Source organism: Canis lupus, chromosome 9, assembly GCF_003254725.2.
Source record: "Canis lupus dingo isolate Sandy chromosome 9, ASM325472v2, whole genome shotgun sequence".
Classification (NCBI taxonomy): domain Eukaryota; kingdom Metazoa; phylum Chordata; class Mammalia; order Carnivora; family Canidae; genus Canis; species Canis lupus.
In genome coordinates, this window is record NC_064251.1 from 59,125,428 (window position 1) to 59,148,509 (window position 23,082).

General features: G+C 44.0%; 1 protein-coding gene across 8 annotated transcripts; it reads right to left on the minus strand.

Annotated features, from left to right (window-relative positions):
* Positions 1-68: 68 nt before the first annotated feature.
* RABEPK (Rab9 effector protein with kelch motifs) lies at positions 69-20,394 on the minus strand. Of its 8 annotated transcripts, XM_049115035.1 has the most exons (10): positions 20,322-20,374; positions 17,938-17,996; positions 16,757-16,851; positions 16,568-16,638; positions 14,866-15,023; positions 11,213-11,365; positions 5,953-6,204; positions 3,339-3,488; positions 1,283-1,432; positions 69-407 (listed from the first exon to the last, which is right to left on the minus strand). In XM_049115035.1, exons 5-10 carry the CDS (start codon positions 14,873-14,875, stop codon positions 115-117), a joined length of 1,008 nt encoding a protein of 335 aa, XP_048970992.1. In that variant the 5' UTR covers positions 14,876-15,023; positions 16,568-16,638; positions 16,757-16,851; positions 17,938-17,996; positions 20,322-20,374; the 3' UTR covers positions 69-114. The 8 variants fall into 8 exon arrangements, with proteins under 8 accessions (XP_048970992.1, XP_048970990.1, XP_048970989.1 ...); XM_049115033.1 differs by lacking the exons at positions 16,568-16,638; positions 16,757-16,851 and adding an exon at positions 19,943-19,966 and having other exon boundaries at positions 20,322-20,365; XM_049115032.1 differs by lacking the exons at positions 16,568-16,638; positions 16,757-16,851 and having other exon boundaries at positions 20,322-20,394.
* Positions 20,395-23,082: the final 2,688 nt, after the last annotated feature.

Below are 23,082 nucleotides of genomic sequence, written 5' to 3' on the forward strand. Positions count from 1 at the left end.
CCAAAGTAGATAAGAGGAATATATAGTGCAGAAAATATTTTGGGAGGGATAAAACAGTTAAGGCTTCATTTGACTTTGCTGAAAGATTGTCATTTAATAAAAATGTGGGATTTATTAGTCAACTACAGTCACAATACAGTCACTATAGACTTCCCCTTCTGTATTCATCCCGCCAAACACAAAACAGAGCAGTGTGTCAGTCTGGCTTTCCTCATGTGAGTCACCACCTTGTGTCACTCCTTGGTCGGTGGAATCCCCTTCCTCAGTATCATAGTTTAGAGTGGCAGAATTTGAATCTTCTTTCTCAGACATACACCTCACTGGCCATGGAATGACACACATGGAATGATCCAATCGTCCAGGGGGTAGAAAATTATCAAATTTAAGCAAGGTCCAATGCTGCTTTTCTATGTTAGAAAAAAGACAAATACACAGGCTCTGTGTTAAGAAATTTCCAGAAATGTACAATGATTTGCTTTAGCAGCCTTAACAGAAATAGGAAATAAAAGAAAAAAAAAATCTGGGGCGCCTGGGTGGCACAGTGGGTTAGGCATCTGACTCTTGGTTTTGGCTCAGGTCCTGATCTTAGGGTTGTGAGACAGCCGTGCATCCAGCAATGTGTGGAGTCAGCTTGGGATTCTCCCTCTCCCTCTGCCCCTCCCATTCATGCTCTCTCTCTAAAATAAATCTTTAAAAAAACATCTAATGACAGTGTTACTGCTTTCATGATGTCATTCCCTAGAAGTTTGGTTTTCATTCCTTTGGATTTAGATACAAAGGGAAAAACCAAAGTACTGTGATACTTTCCAAAGAATGGTCATATTTATTTATTTATTTATTTTAAGATTTTATTTATTTATTCATGAGAGACAGAGAGAGAGAGAGAGAGAGAGAGAGAGGCAGAGACTCGGGCAGAGGGAGGAGCAGGCTCCCTGCAGGGGGATTCGATCCCCTGCAGGGAGCCTGACGTGGGACTCCATCCCGGGTCTCTGGGGTCAGGCCCTGGGGTGAAGGTGGCACTAAACTGCTGAGCCACCGGGGCTGCCCTATTTTATTTTATTTTTTAAAAGATTTTATTCATTCATGAGAGACAGAGAGAGGCAGAGACATGGGCAGAGGGGATAGCAAGCTCCCTGTGGGGAGCCCAATGGAGGACTCAATCCCAGGACCCCGGGATCATGACCTGAGCCAAAGGCAGATGCTCAACCACTGAGCCACCCAGGCATCCTGGTCATATTTGTTTAAACATTTGTTTAAAGACCCACAGTGAACACCTGCTCACCTATGTGATACTGGTACATTGTATCCAGTGCTCCTGTGGGAGTCATCCCTCCAAAGATGTACAGGTGTTTCCCTACAGCCACAGCTGAGTGGGCAGCACAGCCTGTGGGAGGTGCCCCCGTGGGACTTAGCTCCTGCCACTTCATATCACCTGCCAAGAGAAAGAAAGTGGGTACAACATGACCCAGAATATGGACTCAACCTTACCTGTCAGACTCTTGCAGTGGGCAAACCACTCACTGAAGGTCATTCACAAAGCACCCTGAGAGGTAATACAGCAAGGTTTAATTTGCACAGAAATTACCTGGGGAAGCTTGAAATTCTGTTTGGGTGTCCAGGGAGGGAGGAGGAGCTCAGCACTTTATAGTTTTAACAAGTATCTCAGGTGAGTCTGATGTAAATGGTCTTTGGAGCACACTGAATAATATAATATCTTTGGTGACTGTCACCATTTACCAATTTGGAGCCCGGAAGGAGTTAAGTTCCATGCCTGTGTGTGTGCTTTTTAAATACTATCAGTTCCTTAGAAAGCAACTTTTGTGAGTGCTGGCTAGACACTTTAAATATTTTGCTTGCTCGAAAACAGTCCTATGAAGCTGCTATTACTTCTGCCTCCTCTCTTTCTTTTTCCTGGTGAAGAAACAGCATCAAAGAGGGAAATAGTTGTCTAAGATCTCACAGCCAGCAAGCTGCACAGTTAGAATGATAATCAAGTCTGATGCTAGAACCTGTGTTCTCCACACTTTATGTGCTGCTTCAAGCACCTGCTCCCAAACTATTTCTGCAAAGATATTTGCATCTTTTCAAACAAACATTGAAATGAAGCAAGATATTATTGAATTTTAGGTTTAGAGAATTAATGGGGTAGGAAAGGGTGAGAAGTAGCCAGGAAGTAGTTCCTCAGTGCAAGGGAGTAAAGGGCTTTCTCTTTTAAAATACGCATTAAAACTCCATTTGACTGCTGCAAGGAACACTTCTGTGAAGATATTTTCCATCTGTCAATTCAAGGCAGGGACCCAGCATCTCAGAGTTGGAAGGGAGAATTACCCAGTGTAGCCAAAACTCTTGCCAATATAATAATCCCAGCCAGTGTTGCCTAGCCTCAGATGTCACCGAGCCACAGAATCCATTGTTGGGCAAGGTAGCCCAATAAACTACACAGCAGTTCTCCTGCCTTCTGCCCACTGTTCCAATTCTTGTAGTCTGGAGCAACGCAAAAGACATTTATTTATCCACTCAAGATATGCAGTCATCCCCCTCAATCTACCAGACACTGTGTTAAGTGCTGGAAATATACTGGAGAGGAACAAAAGAGACAAAACCCCAGCCCTAAGGGAGCTCATAGTCTGAAAGAATGACCCAGAATGAGTCCAGGATCTCTAGGACTTGTCAGCCCTTCAGACCCTATGGACAATTCTCACATTCTCCCTAACTCCTCTTTCTGGTGTTTTTAACCATTTAGCATGGTAATTCTGGTCACCAACCACCGGACACATTCAAAATTATCCATGCCCCTTATGAGCATAGGGTTAATGATTAATGGCAGTCAGAGAATACAAAGCATAATGAATTTTTTAAAGATTTTATTTATTTATTAATGAGCGACACAGAGAGAGAGAGAGGGAGAGAGAGGGAGAGAGAGAGAGAGAGAGAGAGAGGCAGAGACACAGGCAGAGGGAGAAGCAGGCTCCATGCAGGGAGCCCGACGTGGGACTCGATCCCGGGTCTCCAGGATCAGCCCCCAGGCTGAAGCGGTGGCTAAACCGCTGAGCCACCTGGGCCACCCAAGCATAATGAATTTTAATGAAAGAGCAGGGTTGTTGGAAACATAAGAGATAATTAATGGCTGGGCACATAGCGAGTACACTCGGAAAGTGATTGCTTTCATTGGTATTATTATTATTATTCAGGCCACATTTGACAGAAATCTGTCAAATCTAGCTAAGATTCTGCTGGCTGGTCAATTTACCCACACTTATGAGTGAAGCTATATTCTATCAAAGCATATTTTAATTAATTTTAAGCAGACAAGCCCTTATGCCCTCTATCCTACTTACGTATATCAATGCAGTGGAGATCATCATAGAATTTGTCTCCTGCCAAGCCTCCATGGATGAAGAGCTTTGTCCCTGCTGCCACCATCACATGACCATGCCGTGGGGATGGAGGTTTTCCAAGTGTCTCTGGCTGTGACCAGGTCAGACTGTCTAGAAAAGTAAATTCATTGACAACAGATGAAAAAGCTAAGAAGCAAGAACATGAGAAAATAGACCCAAGCTTCACTTTCCAGCAAGCTGAGATGCTCAAAGCAGAAAGTGACAGTGGGGTTATTCACTCCAACTTGCCAACCCAATCCAGTTCTCCCTTTTTCTAAGCCTGTATAGACTCTGCTTGAACACTTCCTGGGCTGGAGAATTCACTACCTAACATGCCTGCTCCTTCTACTGGGCATTAGGAAGCCATTCCTTGTTTTGAATTTTAAAAGCTTCAACCTGGAACTGCCCCAGAGTTTAAAAGAACAAGTTTGGTTCTTCTGTGACAGGCCCTCAGAGTCCTCCTTTTTCAAGACAATATCTTTAATTGATTTGCTGGAAGCATGGGGGAAAAAGACTACTTTTGAAGTAGTCAGTACAGGATAAGAGTTACAACACAGGCTGTGGCGTTAAAACAAGGTCATTTCACTGAATAACTTTGTGCCTTGCATCAGTGATTCCCTAAGCTCTAGTTTTTACAGCTGTAAAATGGGGATAAAGAGAATACCTAGCTCTCCAGTTGAAGTGTGGATTAAATGAGATGATGTACATAAAGCATAAGCTCAGAGAAAGTACTCAGAACACGAAAGTTTGTGTTAGAATTACTATTTGTGGCATGCCTGAGGTTGTGAATGGAGCCCCACTGTTCGAAGGAACACAATCTGAAATAATCTGAAAAATTATTATGCACAAACACGTTCATCACAGCATTGTTTGTAATAGAGAAACTCTGAAAGTAGCTTCAGTGCACCAATAGGTGAGTGGTTGTTATTGCTGCAGTCATGATAGAATACTATGTATTTATTTTAAAATGTTGAAGGGATCCCTGGGTGGTGCAGTGGGTTAGCGCCTGCCTTTGGCCCAGGGCGCGATCCTGGAGACCCAGGATCGAATCCCACATCGGGCTCTCGGTGCATGGAGCCTGCTTCTCCCTCTGCCTGTGTCTCTGCCTCTCTCTCTCTCTCTGTGTGACTATCATAAATAAATAAAAAAATTTAAAAAAAAAAATAAATAAAATAAAATAAAATGTTGAAGATTGGGATCCCTGGATGGCTCAGCGGTTTAGCGCCTGCCTTCACCCCAGGGTGTGACCCTGGAGACCTGGGATCGAGTCCCACATCGGGCTCCCTGCGTGGAGCCTGCTTCTCTCTGCCTGTGTCTCTGCCTCTCTCTCTCTGTATCTCTCATGAAAAAATAAATAAAATCTTTAAAAAAAATAATAAATAAAATAAAATAAAATAAAATAAAATAAAATATTAAAGATTGAGGCACGCTGGCTGGCCAGTAGAGCATGCTACTCTTGATCTCAGGGTCAGTTCAAGCCCTACACTGGGCGTGGAGCCTACTTCAAACAAACAAAAAACCAACCAAACAAATAAAAATGTTGAAGACTTCATGATCACAGGGAAAGTGCTTAAGTGAAAAATATAGGATACAAATATTACATATAGAATTATCTTTGTTTTTAAATTTTTACTTATTTATTTTTATTAAGTAAACTCTACCCCCAACATGGGGCTCAATCTCACGATCCCAGGATTGAGTCTCATGCTCTACCAACTGAGAGAGCCAGGTGCCCCATCTCTGCCATTAAAAAAAAAAAAAGATTGGAGGGGCACCTGGGTGGCTCAGTGGTTGAGCATCTGCCCTTGGGTCAGGTTGTGATCCCGGGCTCCTGGGCTCGAGTTCCGCATCACACTCCCTACAGGGAGCCTGCTTCTCCCTCTGCCTATGTATCTGCCTCTCTCTGTGTCTCTCATGAATAAATAAATAAAATCTTAAAAAAAAAAAAAAGTCAAAAACTAAAAGAAAAATTGGAAACACGCTGAGATGTTAATAATTTGGGAGTTACAGTATTTTATATATACATATAGTATATATGTATATACATATAGTATACATAGAGACACAGGCGGAGGGAGAAGCAGGCTCCATGCAGGGAGCCCGATGTGGGACTCGATCCCGGGACTCCAGGATCACACCCTGGGCCAAAGGCAGGCACTAAACCGCTGAGCCACCCAGGGATCCCCATCAAATTAGCAGAAAATTCTTAAGTGTCCATTTACACATATGTATGATGTATAAATGCAAAGGGAAGTCTGGAAGGAGACATTAGGAACTGCTAACAGTTTTTACCTGTTTGGGGAGTGGGAAGGAAAAGCTAAAGGGGATACTTTTACTCTTTTGCTTTATAAGTTACACCATTTAAATATTTTAAATTGATCATTTATATCTTCTTAAATGCAAATTTTGCTATGGGAAGAAGATATTAGCTAAGGGACACATCTAAGACATCTAGAAGTGAGACACTCATACAAAATGTCATTTTTTAACCTCTGCCTCCTATATCAGGTAAGCTGTAGGCGAGGGTGGCTCTGACCTGCTAAGTGGCAGCCCTCTTGTGTCCACTAGTCCATACTTGCGTCAAACACATGCAGCTTCACATCCTGCACAGGCTGGGCACCTCTCTCTCCACCCCCGAAGACATACAGCTGGTTTCCAATGGCTGCAGATGATGTGTGCAATGTTCTTGGGGATGGTGGACAACTGGTCACCTCTGGCATGGTCCAAGTCCTGGTTGCTGGTCCAGAGAGAAGGCAGGAGCCTAAGATATCCAAGCTGATGGACCTCTGATCTTGACTCTGAGGGTAGGCAGGGTTACCTTCCACACCTCCAACCCCAAGAGGGACAGCAGAGATTTAGGTGGGGTTCACGTACCACCAAAGTCAAGGAGGGGTAGAGGGTGATAGTGAGAATTTTCCCAGATAGAGTCAAATCCCCAAGATTGAAAAGTCACACGCTCAATTAAAAATGAGGTCGATTTGTTTTTAAGAGATCTTCCTTTGAACGTCCTCTCTGAGAGGGTAGATCTAACTGTGCCAAATTTCCCAGAATATGTGGCCATTAAAAGAAAATAGACAGAGGTGCCTGGATGGTTCAGATGGTTAAGAGTCTGCCTTTGGCTCAGGTCATGATCTCTGGATAGCCCAAGTCAGGCTCCTTGTTCAGCGAGGAACATGCTTCTTCCTCTCCTTCTGACTCTCCTACACCCTGCTTGTACTATCTTTGTGTGTGTGTCTCTCTCTTAAATGAATGAATAAAATCTTAAAAAAACAAAAAGAAAACAAAGTTATCATAGTGTCAGTAGTAATAATAATAGCTCCTTCTAAATAGTAAATGCTAAGTAAATATTAGTTTCTTCATTTTACAGATAAGAGAATTGAAGCAGAAACAGATGAAGTTATTTGTTTAAAGTGACATGGCTAGAGGTGCCTGGCTGCCTCAGCCAGAGGAGCATGCAACTCTTGATCATGAGGTTGTGGATTTGAGCCCCACAATGGATATAGAGATTTACTTAAAAGATCTAAAACAAAATAAAATAGGGGTGCTTGTGTGGCTCAGTCAGTTAAGTGTGGCTCAGTCAGTTAAGCATCTACCTTCAGCTCAGGTTAAGCCCGCATCAGGCTTCCTGCTCAGTGGGGAGTCTGCTTCTCCCTCTGCCCCTCCCCCTGCTCATGCTGTCTCACTCTCAAACAAACAAATAAATAAATAAAATCTTAAAATGGGGACGCCTGGGTGGCTCAGCAGTTGAGCATCTGCCTTCAGCTCAGGGCGTGATCCCAAGTCTGGGAATCGAGTCCCACGTCAGGCTCCCTGTGAAGAGCCTGCTTCTCCTTCTGCCTATGTCTCTGCCTCTCTGTTTCTCTCATGAATAAATAAAATCTTAAAAAAAAAAAAACTAAAAATTAAAATAAAGAGACATGGCTAATAAATGGCTGAGTTGGGATTCAGATTCCATTTTGAAAACACCAAGATCTATGTATTTTCCACTCTTCTGACTTGAGAATAAAATTTAACCACTTGGGAAGGTGCAAAGAAGCTTATCTTTTTTTTTTTTTTAGAATATAGCATGAGTTTTATAAAAATAGATGCATTAATCGAGCACCTGCTTGGTACAGAATGATTGTCCTTAGCATTTGGTCTTTCCTCCCCACTCAATTCTAGGAAGTCTCTGGAAAGTACCCTCATATTGCAGATGAGGTAACTGAAGCTCAGAAAACTTAAATTCTTCCCCCAGGTTGCAGGGCTAGTGAGTAGCAGAGCAGAAGCATGAACTCAGATCTGTCAAGATCCCCACACTCGTGCCACCACAACACACCAGGAATTATTTCTTGCCTAAGAAATTCTGTGCCATTTGTAAAGGTCTTCATTCAGTATACAGAGTGCCATGGGAAGCATCTGTAATATGTATGAGACTCAAACATGAACCTGGATATGAAACAAGTCTCAGCCTATATCCAAAGCAAAATATAATAATCATCTCTATAGCTATGGATCTTGGAGAGCTTTTGGATCTTAGATTTAGAATCTGGGAGTTAGAAAGTACACGACCTCCAGGATCAGAAAAGCCTGGGATTGAGTTGCTGCCAAGTCAAAGCACCTAGCACAAATAATCACAAAGGAGTCCTAAGCCATTTGACAGACTGGCCTTAGTAACAAAATAGCTAATGATTCACATTTTTATATTTCTTGGGCATGCTGTTAAATTATACTTTCTAGGAGAGAAATGAGATCTGGTAGAAAATCAATTCCTTTTGACAGAGGCTTTCCAAATTTTCTGTATTTTATTCAAATGGATGCCATCATTGAAAATCAAAAGGCCAGGGATCCAGAACTGATTTCCATCTGCCAAACCATAGCTGCATCAACCACAACAACAATTATTGAGCATTAACTATGTGCCAGATACTGAGTTACTTTAAATCATTGCCAAACTTGACAAGGTAAGAACTATTATTATCCCAACGTGACAGAAGACCAACTATTTGCAAACAAGCATCTTACTGATAGAGCACTGGCAAGAGTTGACTGTCATATGAAAAATATCCAGGTTGCTAATTGTTAACAAAATGCATATTTAAATAACGAGATATAAGTTTTTTTGCTGGACACCTGGGTGGCTCAGCGGTTTAGCGCTGCCTTCAGCCCAGGGCGTGGTCCTGGAGACCCGGGATCGAATCCCACGTCAGGCTCCCTGCATGGAGCCTGCTTCTCCCTCTGCCTGTGTCTCTGCCTCTCTCTGCGTCTCTCATGAATAAATAAATAAAATCTTCAAAAAATAAATAAATAAGTTTTTTTGCTTATCAAATTAGCAGTGTTTAAAAAATGATAAATTTGGGGGTGCCTGGCTGGCCCAGTCAGTGGAACATGTGACTCTTGATATCAGGTTTGTGAGTTCAAGCCCCACACTAGGTACAGAGGTTACTTAAAAACAAAATCTTGGGGTGCCTGGATGGCTTAGTTGGTTAAGCATCCAACTCTTGATCTCAGGGTTGTGAATTTAAGCCCCATGTTGAGCTCCACACTGGGTGTGGAGCCTGCTTAAAAAAAAAAAGAAATTCAACACCACTCAGGAGTGAAAATTACATACAGCTGGAGAGAGAAGCAGTTGGAAAACTCTGGAGAGCCATTGGGTAGCATGTATCTAAAGCCTTAAAGTTCATAGTGTTTTAGTTGGTCTTTTTCTTTCTGGGCATGAATTCTACGTAAATAATTGTCAATGACTTCTGAACAGAGATGCTTACACTTTGTTATTTATAATGGTAAAAATGTGAAAACAAACTAAATTATGGTATTGTCACAAAATGGAGTGTCATTCAGCCATTAAAAGTGATGTTAAAACAATGTTAATAGGAAACCATTTCCACAGTAATTATGAAATTAAAAGGAGAAAACAAAAATTTTTAATTGTAATTTTTATTTTTGTTTAAAGATTTTATTTATTGGGAACCTGGGTGGCTCAGTGGTTGAGCCAATCTGCCTTTGGCTCAGATTGTGATCCTGGGGTCCTGGGATCAAGTCCTGCATCAGGCTTCCTGCATGGAGCTGGCCTCTCCCTCTGCCCATGGCAGAGACATCTGTGTCTCTAATGAATGAATAAATAAAATCTTAAAAAATTAAATAAAGATTTTATTTATCTATTTGGCAGAGAAAGAGAGAGAGAGAGCATGAGCAGGGGAGGGGGAGCAGCAGAGGGAGAAGCAGACTGAGCAGGGACCCCTAAGTGAAGCTGGATCCTAGGACCCAGGGATCACGACCTGAGCAGAAAGATGTTCAACCAAGCCACCCAGGAGCCCTGTTAACTGTAATTTTTTTAAAGATTTTATTCATTTTCTTATGAAAGAGAGAGGCAGAGACATAGGCAGAGGGAGAAGCAGGCTCTTCACAGGGAGCCCGATGTGGGATTCAATCCCCAGACCCGAGGATCATGCCCTGAGCCAAAGGCAGATGCTCAACTCCTGAGCCACTCAGGAGTCCCTGTTAATTGCAATTTTTAGCAAAGAGACAAGCCCACTTCCCATGGTGGTTCAGGAACATTCCCCTCAAAAAAGATCTTCCTAAACTGCTGCATTGGTGATAAAACTGCTGGTGAGACTAGACAGGAACTTTGTACTGTTTGGCTAAAAGAAACATAATAGGAGGATCTAGGTCAGGGTTTCTAACTTTGGCATTATTGGCATTTGAGACTAGATAATTCACTCTTATGGGGAGCTGTCCTGTGTATTACAGAATGGAGAGCAGCATCTCTGGCCTCTGCCCACTAGATGCCAGTAGTAACCCCCCACACCTTGTGCTTGATCACCAAAAATGTGTCCAGACATGGCCAAAAATCCCCGTAGGGACATAATCGCCCCCATATGAGACCCCTGATCTAGGATCTAGGTGACAGGTTCTAGGCTGGCTTAGTCACTAACTCCTTGGTGATTTTAGGAAAGTCATTTCCCTTGGTCGCCCACTTGCCATAGCTTTCTCTGAAGTTTCTCCTAGCTTTGGCTTTTAAGAACTTGATAATTGGGGGATCCCTGGTTGGCTCAGTAGTTTAGCCCCTGCCTTTGGCCCAGGGCATGGTCCTGTAGTTCTGGGATCAAGTCCCAGGATCGAGCCCCATATCAGGCTCCCTGCATGGAGCCTGCTTCTCCCTCTGCCTATGTCTCTGCCTCTCTCTCTCTCTCTCTGTGTCTCTCATGAATAAATAAAATCTTAAAAAAAAAAGTTGATAATTGTGCATGTTATAAAGCAGAGGGGGAGATGTAATTCTATTATTTTCAGATTCTGCCAGAAGTTAAAATTCCTATTTTTGGGTGCCTGGGTGGCTCAGTTGGTTAAGTGTATGCCTTTGGCTCAGCTCACTGATCCCAAGGTACTGGGATGGAGCCCTGTGTCAGGCTCCCTGCTCAGGGGGGAGTCTGCTTCTCCCTCTCTCTCTCTGCTCCTCTCTCCCCTGCTCATGTTCTCTCAGTTTCTCTCTCAAATAAATAAATAAAATCCTTTTTTTTTTAAAGATTTTATTTATTTATTCATGAGATACACAGAGAGGCAGAGACATAGGCACAAGGAGAAAAAGGCTCCCTGCAGAAAGCCCAATGTGGTTCTCTATCTCAGAACCCCAGGATCGCAACCTGAGCCAAAGGCAGATGTTCAACCATGGAGCCACTCAGGTACCCCTAAATAAATAAAATCTTTTAAAAAAATTCTTTTTTCTTTTTAAATTCTTATTTTCTATGAGGTCAACAAAGTTAAATGAATTATGCAGGACAATCCAAATGAATTTTGCTACAGGAAATGGAATTGGATTTATTTCCTTATTTAGGTAAATGAAATAACCTTTGATTACTTACCAGGATTCAGAATTTGTAGGCAATTTCGATTTCCTGACTGGTCAGCACCTCCAAACACCCAGATGGTATGAGGGGCGCAAGAGGGAACGAAGCTGGCGTGCTCGTACCGGGGCAAAAGGCCCTCCGAGGTGGCTAAGTTCCACCGGTGTGTTCCTAGAAGACATTTCACTCAGTCCCTACATTGAACCTGCCAATTGCTTATATCGGTTGATAAATCTGGGGGCAGGTAGTGAGGAGAAAAGGGTCAAAGGTATAAGTGAACTACCAACAAATCACTTGTAGGGAATATGGTCAAATTCTGAAAAAGTTCTATAATAGAACTTCAGGGGCTGTCTGCCTGGTCCATAAACCTTCCTTTAGGGAAACTATCCCCATTCTCTCAACCACTGGGGTAGGGATCCCAGGAGACCTGTTTGTACTATAACACCTTCACTTCATGGTCTCAGTGGATTGGGTCAAGGAAAGTCACTTGACCCAAAATGGGTCAATCAGATCCTCCCTCCAGAGAAGCTAGAATTCAAACAAAATTTCTGGATTTCTTCCATCATGTGTAGAGAAGTAGCTACAGCCAAGGTATGGAGAAGAGAAAAAGTAGCATCCACCTAAAGAAGCAGATCTCCCCAGAGAGAGTGAGGGAGAAAGTAGATGGTTTTTGACAACTTTCCAATTCCTGCATCTACTCTCTCCTGAGACTAGGCTGTATTTCCTATGTTTGGATTCTTCCGTTTTGTTTGTTTGTTTTTTGCCAGTTTAAGAGAGTTTCTGTTACCTGAAACTAAATGATTCCTGGCTAAACAAGTTCACAACTGCCAAGGGATCTAAGTTATTATCCCCATTTTACAGGACACTGAAGCCCAGATGGGTTAGACAGGTTGGCCAGAGTCACAAAGCTAGTAATGGGTCCCCTCAAAGATGTAAGTGAATAGACAGTGAGTTCCTTAAGGGCTGGAAGAGATTTCATTTGTCTTTGTTTTCCTAGCGCTGGGTGCAGAAATTCAAATGCCTACATAGGAGGAAATGTGGCAAATTGGGGGATGAGAAGCCCACTGATTGGCGGCAGCTCTCCTGTTGCCATGTAGACCTATGATATCAGATCTCCCAAAATTATCAGGAGAAACCATACCATTTTTCCATTTTTATACGTAGACCCTTGCACATTTTGTTGGTGAACAGCTTAGATTAAAATAATAACAGCATGTCACAGGGACCTAACAAAACATGCATGTGGGCCACTGGTTTTCTTCTGCCATTGTGTATAGCACAGAGTGGTCACCATTTGTTCGTTCTTCATTTATTCGTTAATTCATCCTTCCATCCAAATACTTAAAAAGCACCCATTCTGGGGGCATCTGGGTGGCTCAGTCAGTTAAGCATCTGACTCTTGATTTCAGCTAGGTCATGATCTCAGGGACAGGAGATTGAGCCCTTTGTGGGGCTCCATGCTCAAAGCACAGAGCCTGCTTAAAGATTCTCTCTCTTCCTATCTCTCTGCCCCTTTCTTGTGCACTCACTCACTCTTTCTCTCTAAAGAAATTAATTAATTTTTTAAAAACATCTACTCTGTACCAGGCACTATAGTCGTGGCTGGGGATATAATGATGAATAATATAACTATATTCCCTGTTTCCAAGGCGCTTACATTCTTGTGGGGGAAGACAGACAAGAAACAATCACATGTGGTAAGATCTGTGAAGGGGGGGGCAGCCCGGATGGCTCAGCGGTTTAGCGCCGCCTTCAGCCCAGGGCGTGATCCTGGAGACCCAGGATGGAGTCCCACATCTGGCTCCCTGCATGGAGCCTGCTTCTCCCTCTTCCTGTGTCTCTGCCTCTCTCTGTGTGTCTCTCATGAATAAATAAATAAAATCTTAAAAAAAAAAAGATCTGTGAAGGGGTATAAGAATGGGAAATTAAAAAGAAATTAAAAAAAAAAAAAGAATGGGAAATTATAGAATACTATGGAAACATAGAGGGTGGTTAGGACATTGTGATTTATATTAAGAAATATATATGTGAAAAAAAAAAGGAAATATATATGTGATCATTGTCAGTTCCAGGCCCAGAGCTCTTAAAACTCTTGGAATTTACCAAATTGTAAGACTGAAAAAAGTGTCTTATGAAACAAGCCCCTGTCAACCACACCTGGGTTTATGTTTATGAGGTGACTTCTGGAGCCCTAAGGATGGGGGCTGGTTGCTAGGAGAACCAACCATATGATTAGAGGGTTGGAACTTTCAGTCCCAGCCTCCCACCCCCACCTCTGGGAAAGGCAGAGGGGCTAGAGGTTGAATCAATCACCAATGGCCAGTAATTTAATCAATCATGCCTGTGTAAAAAGGCCTCCAGAAAAACCCAGAAGGGGTTTGGAGAGCATCCAGGTTGGTAAACACATGGAGGTGCTAGGAAGATGGTGCACTTGCAGAGGGTATGGAAGCTCTGTACCCTTCTCCCATACCTTGCCTTATGCATCTCTTCCATCTGGCTGTTCCTGAGTTGTATCTTTATAATAAACCAATGATCTAGTAAGTAAACTATTTCCCTAAGTTCTGTGAGCCACTCTAGCAAATTAATGGAACCCAAGGAGGGGATCATGGGTATCTGATTTATAGTTGGCAGGTCAGAAGCACACACAATGACCTGAACTCCCGGTTAGTGTCTTGAGTGGGAGAGGGGTAGGAGAGTCCTACGGAACTGAGTCCTTAACTGGTGGGATCTGATGCTAAGTCCAGGTGGATCTTGTCAGAACTGAATGGAGTTGTAGGATACTCAGCAGGTGTTGCAGAATTGCTTGGTGTGTGGAAAGACACTCAGACATTTGGTGGCCAGAAATGAAGTATTAAGACTAGAGTTGAGAGGAGACGTACAAGTAGAGAAGGAAAACAGAATGGTTTCTCCTTTCCAATTGTAGGCCTAAACTAGTCCAGAAGTATCAGGGAAAGCTTCCCGATGGAAGGGACAGTTAATCTGGGATCTGAAAGATGAATAGTCAGGTGATAAGGAAAGAGAAGAGCCCTCAAAGCACAGGGAACAACATGTCCAAAAGCTTGGAGACCAGGTTTGAGACATGTTCAAGGAACTGAAGGTTACTTAGTGTAGCAAAGAAATGGGAGAGCCAAGAGATGAGTGGGAAAAGGCTTGAAACGTGAGAGTGACATGGTCAGATTTAGACAATACTCTCCAGCTGGGTATAGAAAATGCACCATACAGGGGTAAACTTGGCAGCCGGGAGACCAGAGAAGATACTGTTGTAATGTCTAGTTGAGAAGTACTAATGCTTGGACTACAGTAGTAGCAGGGGAAATGGACAGATACGGATGGAGATAGAGACATTTAGGACTTGGTGATTAATTGGATATGTGGATGGAAGAGGAAGTGGAACCATCAATGTCTCCCAGAATAATATTTGATGAAGGAATGGTTGGATGTCCAGAGCTCTAAACAGACTTTGTTGCCCTTAAAAAGAAGGTATTGGATGGGTAGATGTATTCCAAAGGTCTGCTGAAATGTTAGGGACTTCTCAGTGATGTTCATTTTCTTAGACGAAAGCCCTGTGATCTCGTCTGAACTGGTGTTCTTACAAATGCTCTGGTCATGGGCAATAGCACAAGCTCTGCTCCCTGGTGATAGGGCACATGCTCCACAGCTGCTGGTCTTACCCAGATCCATGGTGTACACATCTGAGAAGCTCCTGTTCGGATCTGCTCCCCCAACAATGAAGACCTTCCCTCTCTTGGCATCACCAACTGGGGGTAAATATGAACAGCTGTGGCCAACCCGAGCACAGGGGCTGTCTCCAGGGGGGGTCAAGGTGTACCTGCCAAAGGGAGGATGCATTCAGGAGACCTGAGTGGAGAATAAATGCAGCAGTGTGTTCTCTCCACTCCTCATGAATTATTCACTAGACCGAGGGCTCTTATATACACACACACACACACACACACACACACACACACACTTTCAGTTATATCCAGCAAAGTGGTATTCCCATGATTAATAATAGTATCCTCCATTTGCATAAAACCTTTCACTTTTCAATTTTGTCACTACTTCGTCTCACGTTAACCTAGTAGGGATGCTGCACTGGACCAGTAATTGTCCCTATTGGGTAGATGGGAAACTGACACCCAGAAAAGTATGGTGGTGTGTCCTGGCATGAGACAGTAGCCATGAGCATGGTTTGTGAATTCAGGCAGACCTGGTTCAAGCCCCAATTCAGGTGCTTTTGAGATGTGTGATCCTTTGGAAGTCATTTCATCCTTTTAAGCCTTCCTTAGTTTCCTTATTTATAAAATGAGGATGGCACTAGTTCTTACCTGGGAAGGGTAAGATGAGGTCTTGTAACAGGGCAGGGAAGGGCTCAATAAATGGTGGCTAGAGCTTCAGGAACACTCACATAGGAACCTATAGCCCCAATGCTCCTGCTACTAGCCTGTGATGCATCGTCAAGTAATAGTCTCCAGAATTTATTGATGTTAAGAGTTTTCCCAGATTATTCATAAAGCTTAACTTGATGGAATCCAGAGCTAGGACTAAAAAAAAATCAAATATAGGATCCATCCATCCCATTCTCTAAAATTATTATTATTTTTTTTTTAAAGATGTTTCTATTCTTATACTCGACAGAGTATGCAAAAGCAGGGGTGGTCAACAGGCAGAGAGCAGGGGAGAAGCAGGTCCCCCCCACAGAACAGAGAACAGGGGGCTAGATCCTAGGACCCTGAGATCATGACTTGAGCCCAAGGCAGACACCTAACCAACTAGGCCACCCAGGTGCCCCTCTAAAGTTACTCTAAAAGCTGGCTATAAAAACATACTTAAAACTTCCTGGTTGGATAAGAAAATTCTGTAGCTATTTTTCAGGCCCTGTCTCATTAGATCTCTCTAGCATTTGGTAGTCCTGATCCCTTCTCATACCTTTCTTCTTACCTGGTTCCCCACATCCCTTCCTTTTGGTTCTCTACCCACCTTTCTGGCTGCTCTTTTGTTTTCTTGTTCTGATTCCTTTCCCACCAGCTGTCTCCCAAGCCTTGGTACCCTTGGATTCTCTTCTCTTCTTGTGTACATCTACTTAAGTCTATCACGTTCATCTGCAGTGATGGTTTCAGTTACCACCCACCTATATATTCATCAGTGATTTCCAAGTCTCTATTTCTTTTCCAGATCTTTCTTCTAATAACCAGATTCGCACATCCTATTATCACCTGAATGATCACTAACAATGTACCATGCCTGCCGTTAACTTCGTTACAGTCCAGGTTTCCCTTAATCTGCACAAAACCCCTTTGAGGACAGTACTGTTATCATCATCTGCTTTTTTACAACTGAAGTCCCAAGACTTAGAGAAATTAAATAACTTACCCAAGAGCACACAGCCACCCAGATATATGGTGAATAAGAGGAAAAGATCCTGCCTTCAGAGCCCTTACAGACTAGTGGGGAAGAGAAACATTAAATGTATAATTTCACATATATCCATTTTATTTTAATTGTGCGATAAAGAAGTACAAGGCATATGTAGTATAAGAACATATCATAAGAGGACCTTACCCTATATAAGGAGAGGTAGGAGAAGGACGTGGTCAGAGAAGGCTTCCTGAAGAAGCACCATTTGAACAGATCTCTGAAGTATGAGTAGAAGTTAGCTAGGCAAAGAGAGGGATGAAAAATGGAGGGAAAGATCAACCCAGGTAAGGATTAGCACACAGAGCACCAGAGTGGGCGGTGCAAGGGCTATTAAGGAAGAGAAAGAGAACAAAGGATGATTTAGGCTACTTGAGGTTGGAAAGACAGGTAGGGACAGATCATAGGAGGTCCAAGGGGCCATTTTAAGGCCTCCGTTTTTTATCTTAATATCAAAGAGGCACAAGGGGTGCCTGAATGGCTCAGTTGGTTAAGCGTCTGCCTTCAACTCAGGTCATGATCTCCGGGTCCTGAGATTGAGCCCCATGTCAAGCCTCAAGTGGGGCTCTCTGCTCAGCAGGGAGTTAGTCTCCCTCTCCCTTTGCTCCTCCACTGTCCCCTGCTGGTGGTGTATTTGCACTCTCCCTCTCAAACGAATAAATAAAACCTTAAAAAAAAAAAAAAAAAAATCAGGCACAAAAGGGTTTTAAACCAGAAAATGCCAGAATCAGATTTAGGTTGGCTAGAGAGCAAGAGTGGAGGCAGGGAACCCAAATAGAAAGACTTCCTCCAAGGTCCTACAGAAGTATTAACTCCTCCCTACAGCCTTCTGTGAGCTCTGCTTCAGTACTGACTACATTTCCTCACCATCACCTGCTGAGTGCAGCCCCCACTATGCTGAGACTTTTCACCTTTGTACCTTTAGCACCTATACAGCAGATGCCCCTGAGAGGCCAGTGTTAGTTGAATAAAACGTTGGTTGAACAAGCAGCTGAGAAGGAATAAGGCCGGTTTAATCCAAATCCACTTCCTTGGAAATCTTAAAAGTGAGTCACAGCTTGAGGGAAAACACAGTGTTGGACCTGAGGATGCCAGATGGTCAGTGCCTTACTCTTCCTAGTAAATGGATTTTAATAAAATCAACATCTGCTCTGTGATAATTATTGCCCCACTACCTTTCCTCTGAATACTTTTTCAGTTTGAGTCTAATTACCAGCAACTACAGTTTCAGCTCTACCCTTTTTCATAGACGATCAAATATGTTAGTAAACTACTTAAAATGAAACAAAAATTCATGTTCTTCTCTATCTGAATCCTTCCTTACAGACCATGTTGCTTTCCTGGGCTTGTCTCCAGGTTCCAAGACTGGCAGCAGTTTCATGGTGTCCTATGCATAAGAAAGAAAGGCACTTTTTAGACATTTACATTATCTCCCACCTAAAACACAGGAAACATCAGGTCACTTCCTTCCTTAAAAACTTTCCTTTAAAAGAAAAAAAAAAAAAAAACTTTCCTTTTGAGGGCGCCTGGGTGGCTCAGAGGTTGAGCATCTGCCTTTGGTTCAGGTCGCGGATCCTGGGATCCAATCCCACATTAGGCTCCCTGCAGGGAGCTGCTTCTCCCTCTGCCTATGTCTTTGTCTTTCTCTGTCTCACATGAATAAATTAATAAAATCTTGGGATGCGTGGGTGGCTCAACGTTTGAGTGTCTGCCTTAGGCTCAGGGCATAATCCCAGAGTCCCAGGACCAAATCCCACATTTGGCTCCCTGCATGGAACCTGCTTCTCCCTCTGCCTGTGTCTCTGCCATTCTCTCTCTGTGTGTCTCTCATGAATAAATAAATAAAACCTTAAAAAAAAAAAACAATAAAATCTTTTTAAAAAAATTTTCCTTTTGATGTGCCAGTTCCTAGGGTCTGATTAATTTGAATAAGCATCACCAACCCTTTGCTATAAACTTATATTTGGGAGGCAAATGTTACACATCTTTATTAACACAATTATAGAAGCTTTTTTTTTTTAAGATTTTATTTATTTATTCATGAGAATACACAGAGAGGAGAGAGAGAGAGGCAGAGACACAGGCAGAGGGAGAAGCAGGCTCCATGCAGGGAGCCAGATGTGGGACTCCATCCCGGGTCTCCAGGATCACGCCGGGGGCTGAAGGCGGCCCTAAACCGCTGAGCCACCCAGGCTGCCCTATAGAAGCTTTTTGGCTAACGTTTTCTGTGTCTGTGATTTTCTGTGGAAAAGGGGCATATATCAAAAAAATTTTCAGGGGTCATATAATGTTCACTCTCATCAAAATGTAAAATATTTTATGTTTTGGGGCACCCAGGTGGCTCAGTGGTTGAGTGTCTGCCTTCAGCTCAGGGCATGATCCCAGGGTCCTGGCATCGAATCCCGCATCAGGCTCCCCACAGGGAGCCTGCTTCTCCCTCTGCCTATGTCTCTGCCCCTCTCTGTGTCTCTCATTAATAAATAAATAAAATCTTAAAAAAAAAAAAAAAAAGCATTCTGGATTCAACCTTCTTCTCAGGAACTCAGCTCCACCCTTTCTTGCCATAGTGAGCTATTCTTACTATATTTGTTGTTCCTAACAGGGCAGGCCCTTTCATATCTTGCATCTTGTGCTATTTCCCCTATGAAAATACCCCTCCCCTTCTTGTCAACTGGGAGACTCCCAGTGGACCTCCAAAGCCCAGTTCAAATGTACTCCCCCCTTCTCAGCATAACCTTCCCTGACTTGTTCCTTTCCATTGACATCCTCGAGTTACTTCCTTCTCCTTCTGAAGGCTATCGATTAAGCCCTCATCACTGCGGGGATCATGTTGAATGTAATTATCTATTTAAAAGTCTTTAGGGATCCCTGGGTGGTGCAGCGGTTTAGCGCCCGCCTTTGGCCCAGGGCGCGATCCTGGAGACCCGGGATCGAATCCCACGTCGGGCTCCCGGTGCATGGAGCCTGCTTCTCCCTCTGCCTGTGTGTGTCTCTGCCTCTCTCACTCCCTCTCTCTCTCTGTGTGACTATCATAAATAAATAAAAATTAAAAAAAAATAATAAAAGTCTTTAGATCATGGGGATCCCTGGGTTTGGCGCCTGCCTTCGGCCCAGGGCGCGATCCTGGAGACCCGGGATCGAATCCCACGTCGGGCTCCCGGTGCATGGAGCCTGCTTCTCCCTCTGCCTGTGTCTCTGTCTCTGTCTCTGTCTCTCCCTCTCTCTCTCTGTGTGACTATCATAAAGAAAAAAAAATAAAAGTCTTGATCAGAATAGATCAGATTCTAGACTAAATTCCAACAGAGCTAGGACTCTCAGATTCAGACAACCTACCGATGGGCTTGGCTCGGAGTCAAGCTGAGGAAGGAGCGAATGAAGAAAGAAATGGATGAGATTCCTGGGAGATGATTGAATAAATCCAACCTTTGGCCTAAGCCACTGACCGCGGTCACCAGAGCCCAGTGGGGTAAACTTCGCACGGACGGGGACTCCCTGCGTCCAGCTGCCCCTGGCCAGTCCCATCCCGCAGGCCCATCCCCGCGTGGCAGCGACAGAGGAAGGGAGTCAGGGTCGGGAGAGGGCAGAGTCCGCGTACGCCCTCCCCAGTGCCCTCCACCCGGCTCGGGCCCACTATCCTCAAGGATGCGACGGCCCCTGCCCGGGAAAGCTGGAGACCCACGGCGCCGAGAGCCCCAGACCCGGGGCGCGTTACCTGCGGCGGCTCCGGACGCTCCCGGGCGGAGGCTCCACCCCCCGTGACGTAGGCGGGGCTCGGCCTTCGCTCCGCCCACCCCGACCCGGAAGGGCGCGGCGGCCAACCGCTCTCGGGCTCCGGGCTCCCGGGGCGCGCCCTTGCAAGGGGACGCGCGGGGCCCCTCCCCGACCCGAGCGGCGGCCGGGCCGTGCGTGTCTCGGGAACCAAAGAGGCCGTCGGTCCCTGGGGCCGATCCTCCCCGGTGGAGTAAATAAGCCCGGGCTCCTTGGGAGACGATTTACAAGCGAAGCGCCGGGGTTGGGCGTCCACTTGGAAGACCCAAATTCCTTCGGCTGCAGCATTAGGGCTATTTTCAGTTCCAGCGGCTGTTGGAAATGGTTTTTGAAAGGGAGAATCAAAGATGCTTTCCTAGGTGTGAAACCACCCTGCGCGGCCTTTAGACCATTTCAGCCGTTGGCGCCTTAGTTGACTCGTTCCATAACTAGCGTTTGTTACTATGGCAGGCACTATGCTGAACCAAACCTGACCCCTGGCGTCCTGGAGTTTACAGTGTAACTTAGATTAAACAGAAAAAAAAAAATGACTAAGTACATGTGCAAAAAGTGCAAGGCGTAAAAAGTTCATCAGAGAGAGTATTCTTGGAAAAGTCAACTTTTCTCTGGCCCTCAGTGTCACTCATCTGTAAAATGGAGCTAATAAGATGCTAATAAGAGCTCTGTCACAAGGTAATGGTTGGGGAATACATGAGCTAATGAATATAAAGTGCCCAGTACTCAGTGGCTGGCACAGAGTTGTCTCCTGTAAAGTGCAATGCTACTCCTAGTTATAAATGAAGTTTAGACAGCAGACCTAAATTAGACTGCTCCTTGGCATTACCTTTGGTCTCCAGCTTTCCTGAAAATAGAGAGGTGGTTCACCTATGTCTATGTTCCAGAGAACTTAACAATCATTTAGGAAGACTAGGCCAGTTGTTCTGTCCTAGGAAATAGAAGAAAACGCTAAGGAAAGGGACCACAGGAGCTCCTCAAGCATAGAGCATGGTACCCTAGTAGGAACCAGACAGGCCTGGGTTCAAATCCAGTCTCCATTGGGACGCCTGGGTGGCTCAGCAGTTAAGGATCTGCCTTTGGCTCAGGGTGTGATCCTGGGGCCCTGGGATCAAGTCCCACATCAGGTTCCCTGCAAGGAGCCTGCTTCTCCCTCTGCCTGTGTCTCTGTGTCTCTCATGAATAAATAATTAAAAAAAAAATCCAGTCTCCAGCACTAACCATGTAACCCTGACATTTGGCAAGTTCATTAACTTCTCTAAGTTGTAGTTTTTTCATCTCTAGAATGAGGTAGTAATACTTTGAATACCAATTCTTGAAATTAAAACAGGAATTTATTAACAAAACAGAATTTGAGGTCTGCACCTTTTCTCTGTTCAAATATGCTGTTTCAAACACCCAGAGTCTCTGTGAGCTTCCATATAAATGGAAAGAATCTCAACTGCTGTCTGCCACAGAGGAGTTTAGGAGTATTCAGTAATTTTGCTCTCCTTCAGGAAAGAAAACTAAGGCTATGTTGGCCCTGCCATATATGTCCATGTACATCTAGATGGAGATTTCTGCTCAGAGTTGCAGAATGCTCTGATGGACTCTGTGTCTTTTGGCTTAGCTCCGTTTTAAGATGCCAAACTGGCATTGCAGATCAACAAGAAAAACTGGAAGAGTTTTGTGGGCAAAATGGCTACCAGTTTTTTTGTGGGACCTATGCTTTACACTAGAAATCACATTTCAGAAATTGCTGGAAAGAACTTTTGAAATCTATTTTTAAAATGGAAATGGAGGGGGCAGTCCCGGTGGCTCAGCAGTTTAGCACCACCTTCAGCCCAGGGACTGATCCTGGAGACCTGGGATCGAGTCCCGCGTCGGGCTCCCTGCGTGGAACCTGCTTCTCCCCTGCCTGTGTCTCTGCCTCTCTCTGTGTATCTCTCATGAATAAATACATAAAATCTTAAAAAAAAAAAAAAGAAAAAAGAAATGGAGAGGGCGCCAGCATGGCTCAGTCTATTAAGCATCTGCTTTTGGCTCAGGGTCCTGGGATCGAGGCCCGTTTCGGGCTCCCTGCTCATTAGGGAGCTTGCTTCTCCCTCTCCTCCCAGCTCATGCTCTCTCTCGCTATCTCTATTGCTATTTCTCTCTCAAATGAATAAAATCTTTATTTAAAAAAATGGAAATGGAGGCCCAGAGAACTTACAATGATTAGCCTGCATAAATGGCAGAACTAGGAGCCTCGATTTCCTCCTTTGCCCAAGGAAAACTAAGCACACATTCCAGTCAGCTAGTTCTGTACACTGTTTCCAAAATAAATGACCAATGTGTCTATCACTTCTTCTAGAGGTCACCCAACACTCTAAAGGATGCTTCCCTCATATCTTTCCGATATGTATGTAAAGAGTGAGGTTCACTGAATGAAGTGGGGCTTTGGGAGGGAGTCTACCAGATGGTTTGGTAATGTGAGGAATGCCACCTGTTTTCACTGGAAGGGGATACTCTCCACTTTCATAACCTACCTGTTCACTGACTTGTCAGCAAAAGAAGCAGTGATGCTGATCACTTTCAAGCATGTTCTAATTTGTAAAGAACAATCATGTCCATTTCCTTACTTGCCTTCCTTCCCGCCTCTAAGAAGGTATCTTGAGTGGGATGAATTCCCAGTTACTGATGTTCAGACCTGAAAAGTGAATTGCCAGCTTTCTAATTTTAAAGAGTTGAAA

Bases quoted from the DNA above. Each gene is read 5' to 3' on its own strand.
- RABEPK (XM_049115032.1), bottom strand. From the start codon at position 17,990: ATGAAACTGCTGCCAGTCTTGGAACCTGGAGACAAGCCCAGGAAAGCA. The intron at 15,024-17,937 runs GTCTGTAAGGAA...TCCCTTTGGCAG, and splicing joins AAGCCCAGGAAAGCAACATG to GTACACCTTGACCCCCCCTG. The intron at 3,489-5,952 runs GTATGGACTAGT...TTACTTTTCTAG, and splicing joins GCTGCATGTGTTTGACGCAA to ACAGTCTGACCTGGTCACAG.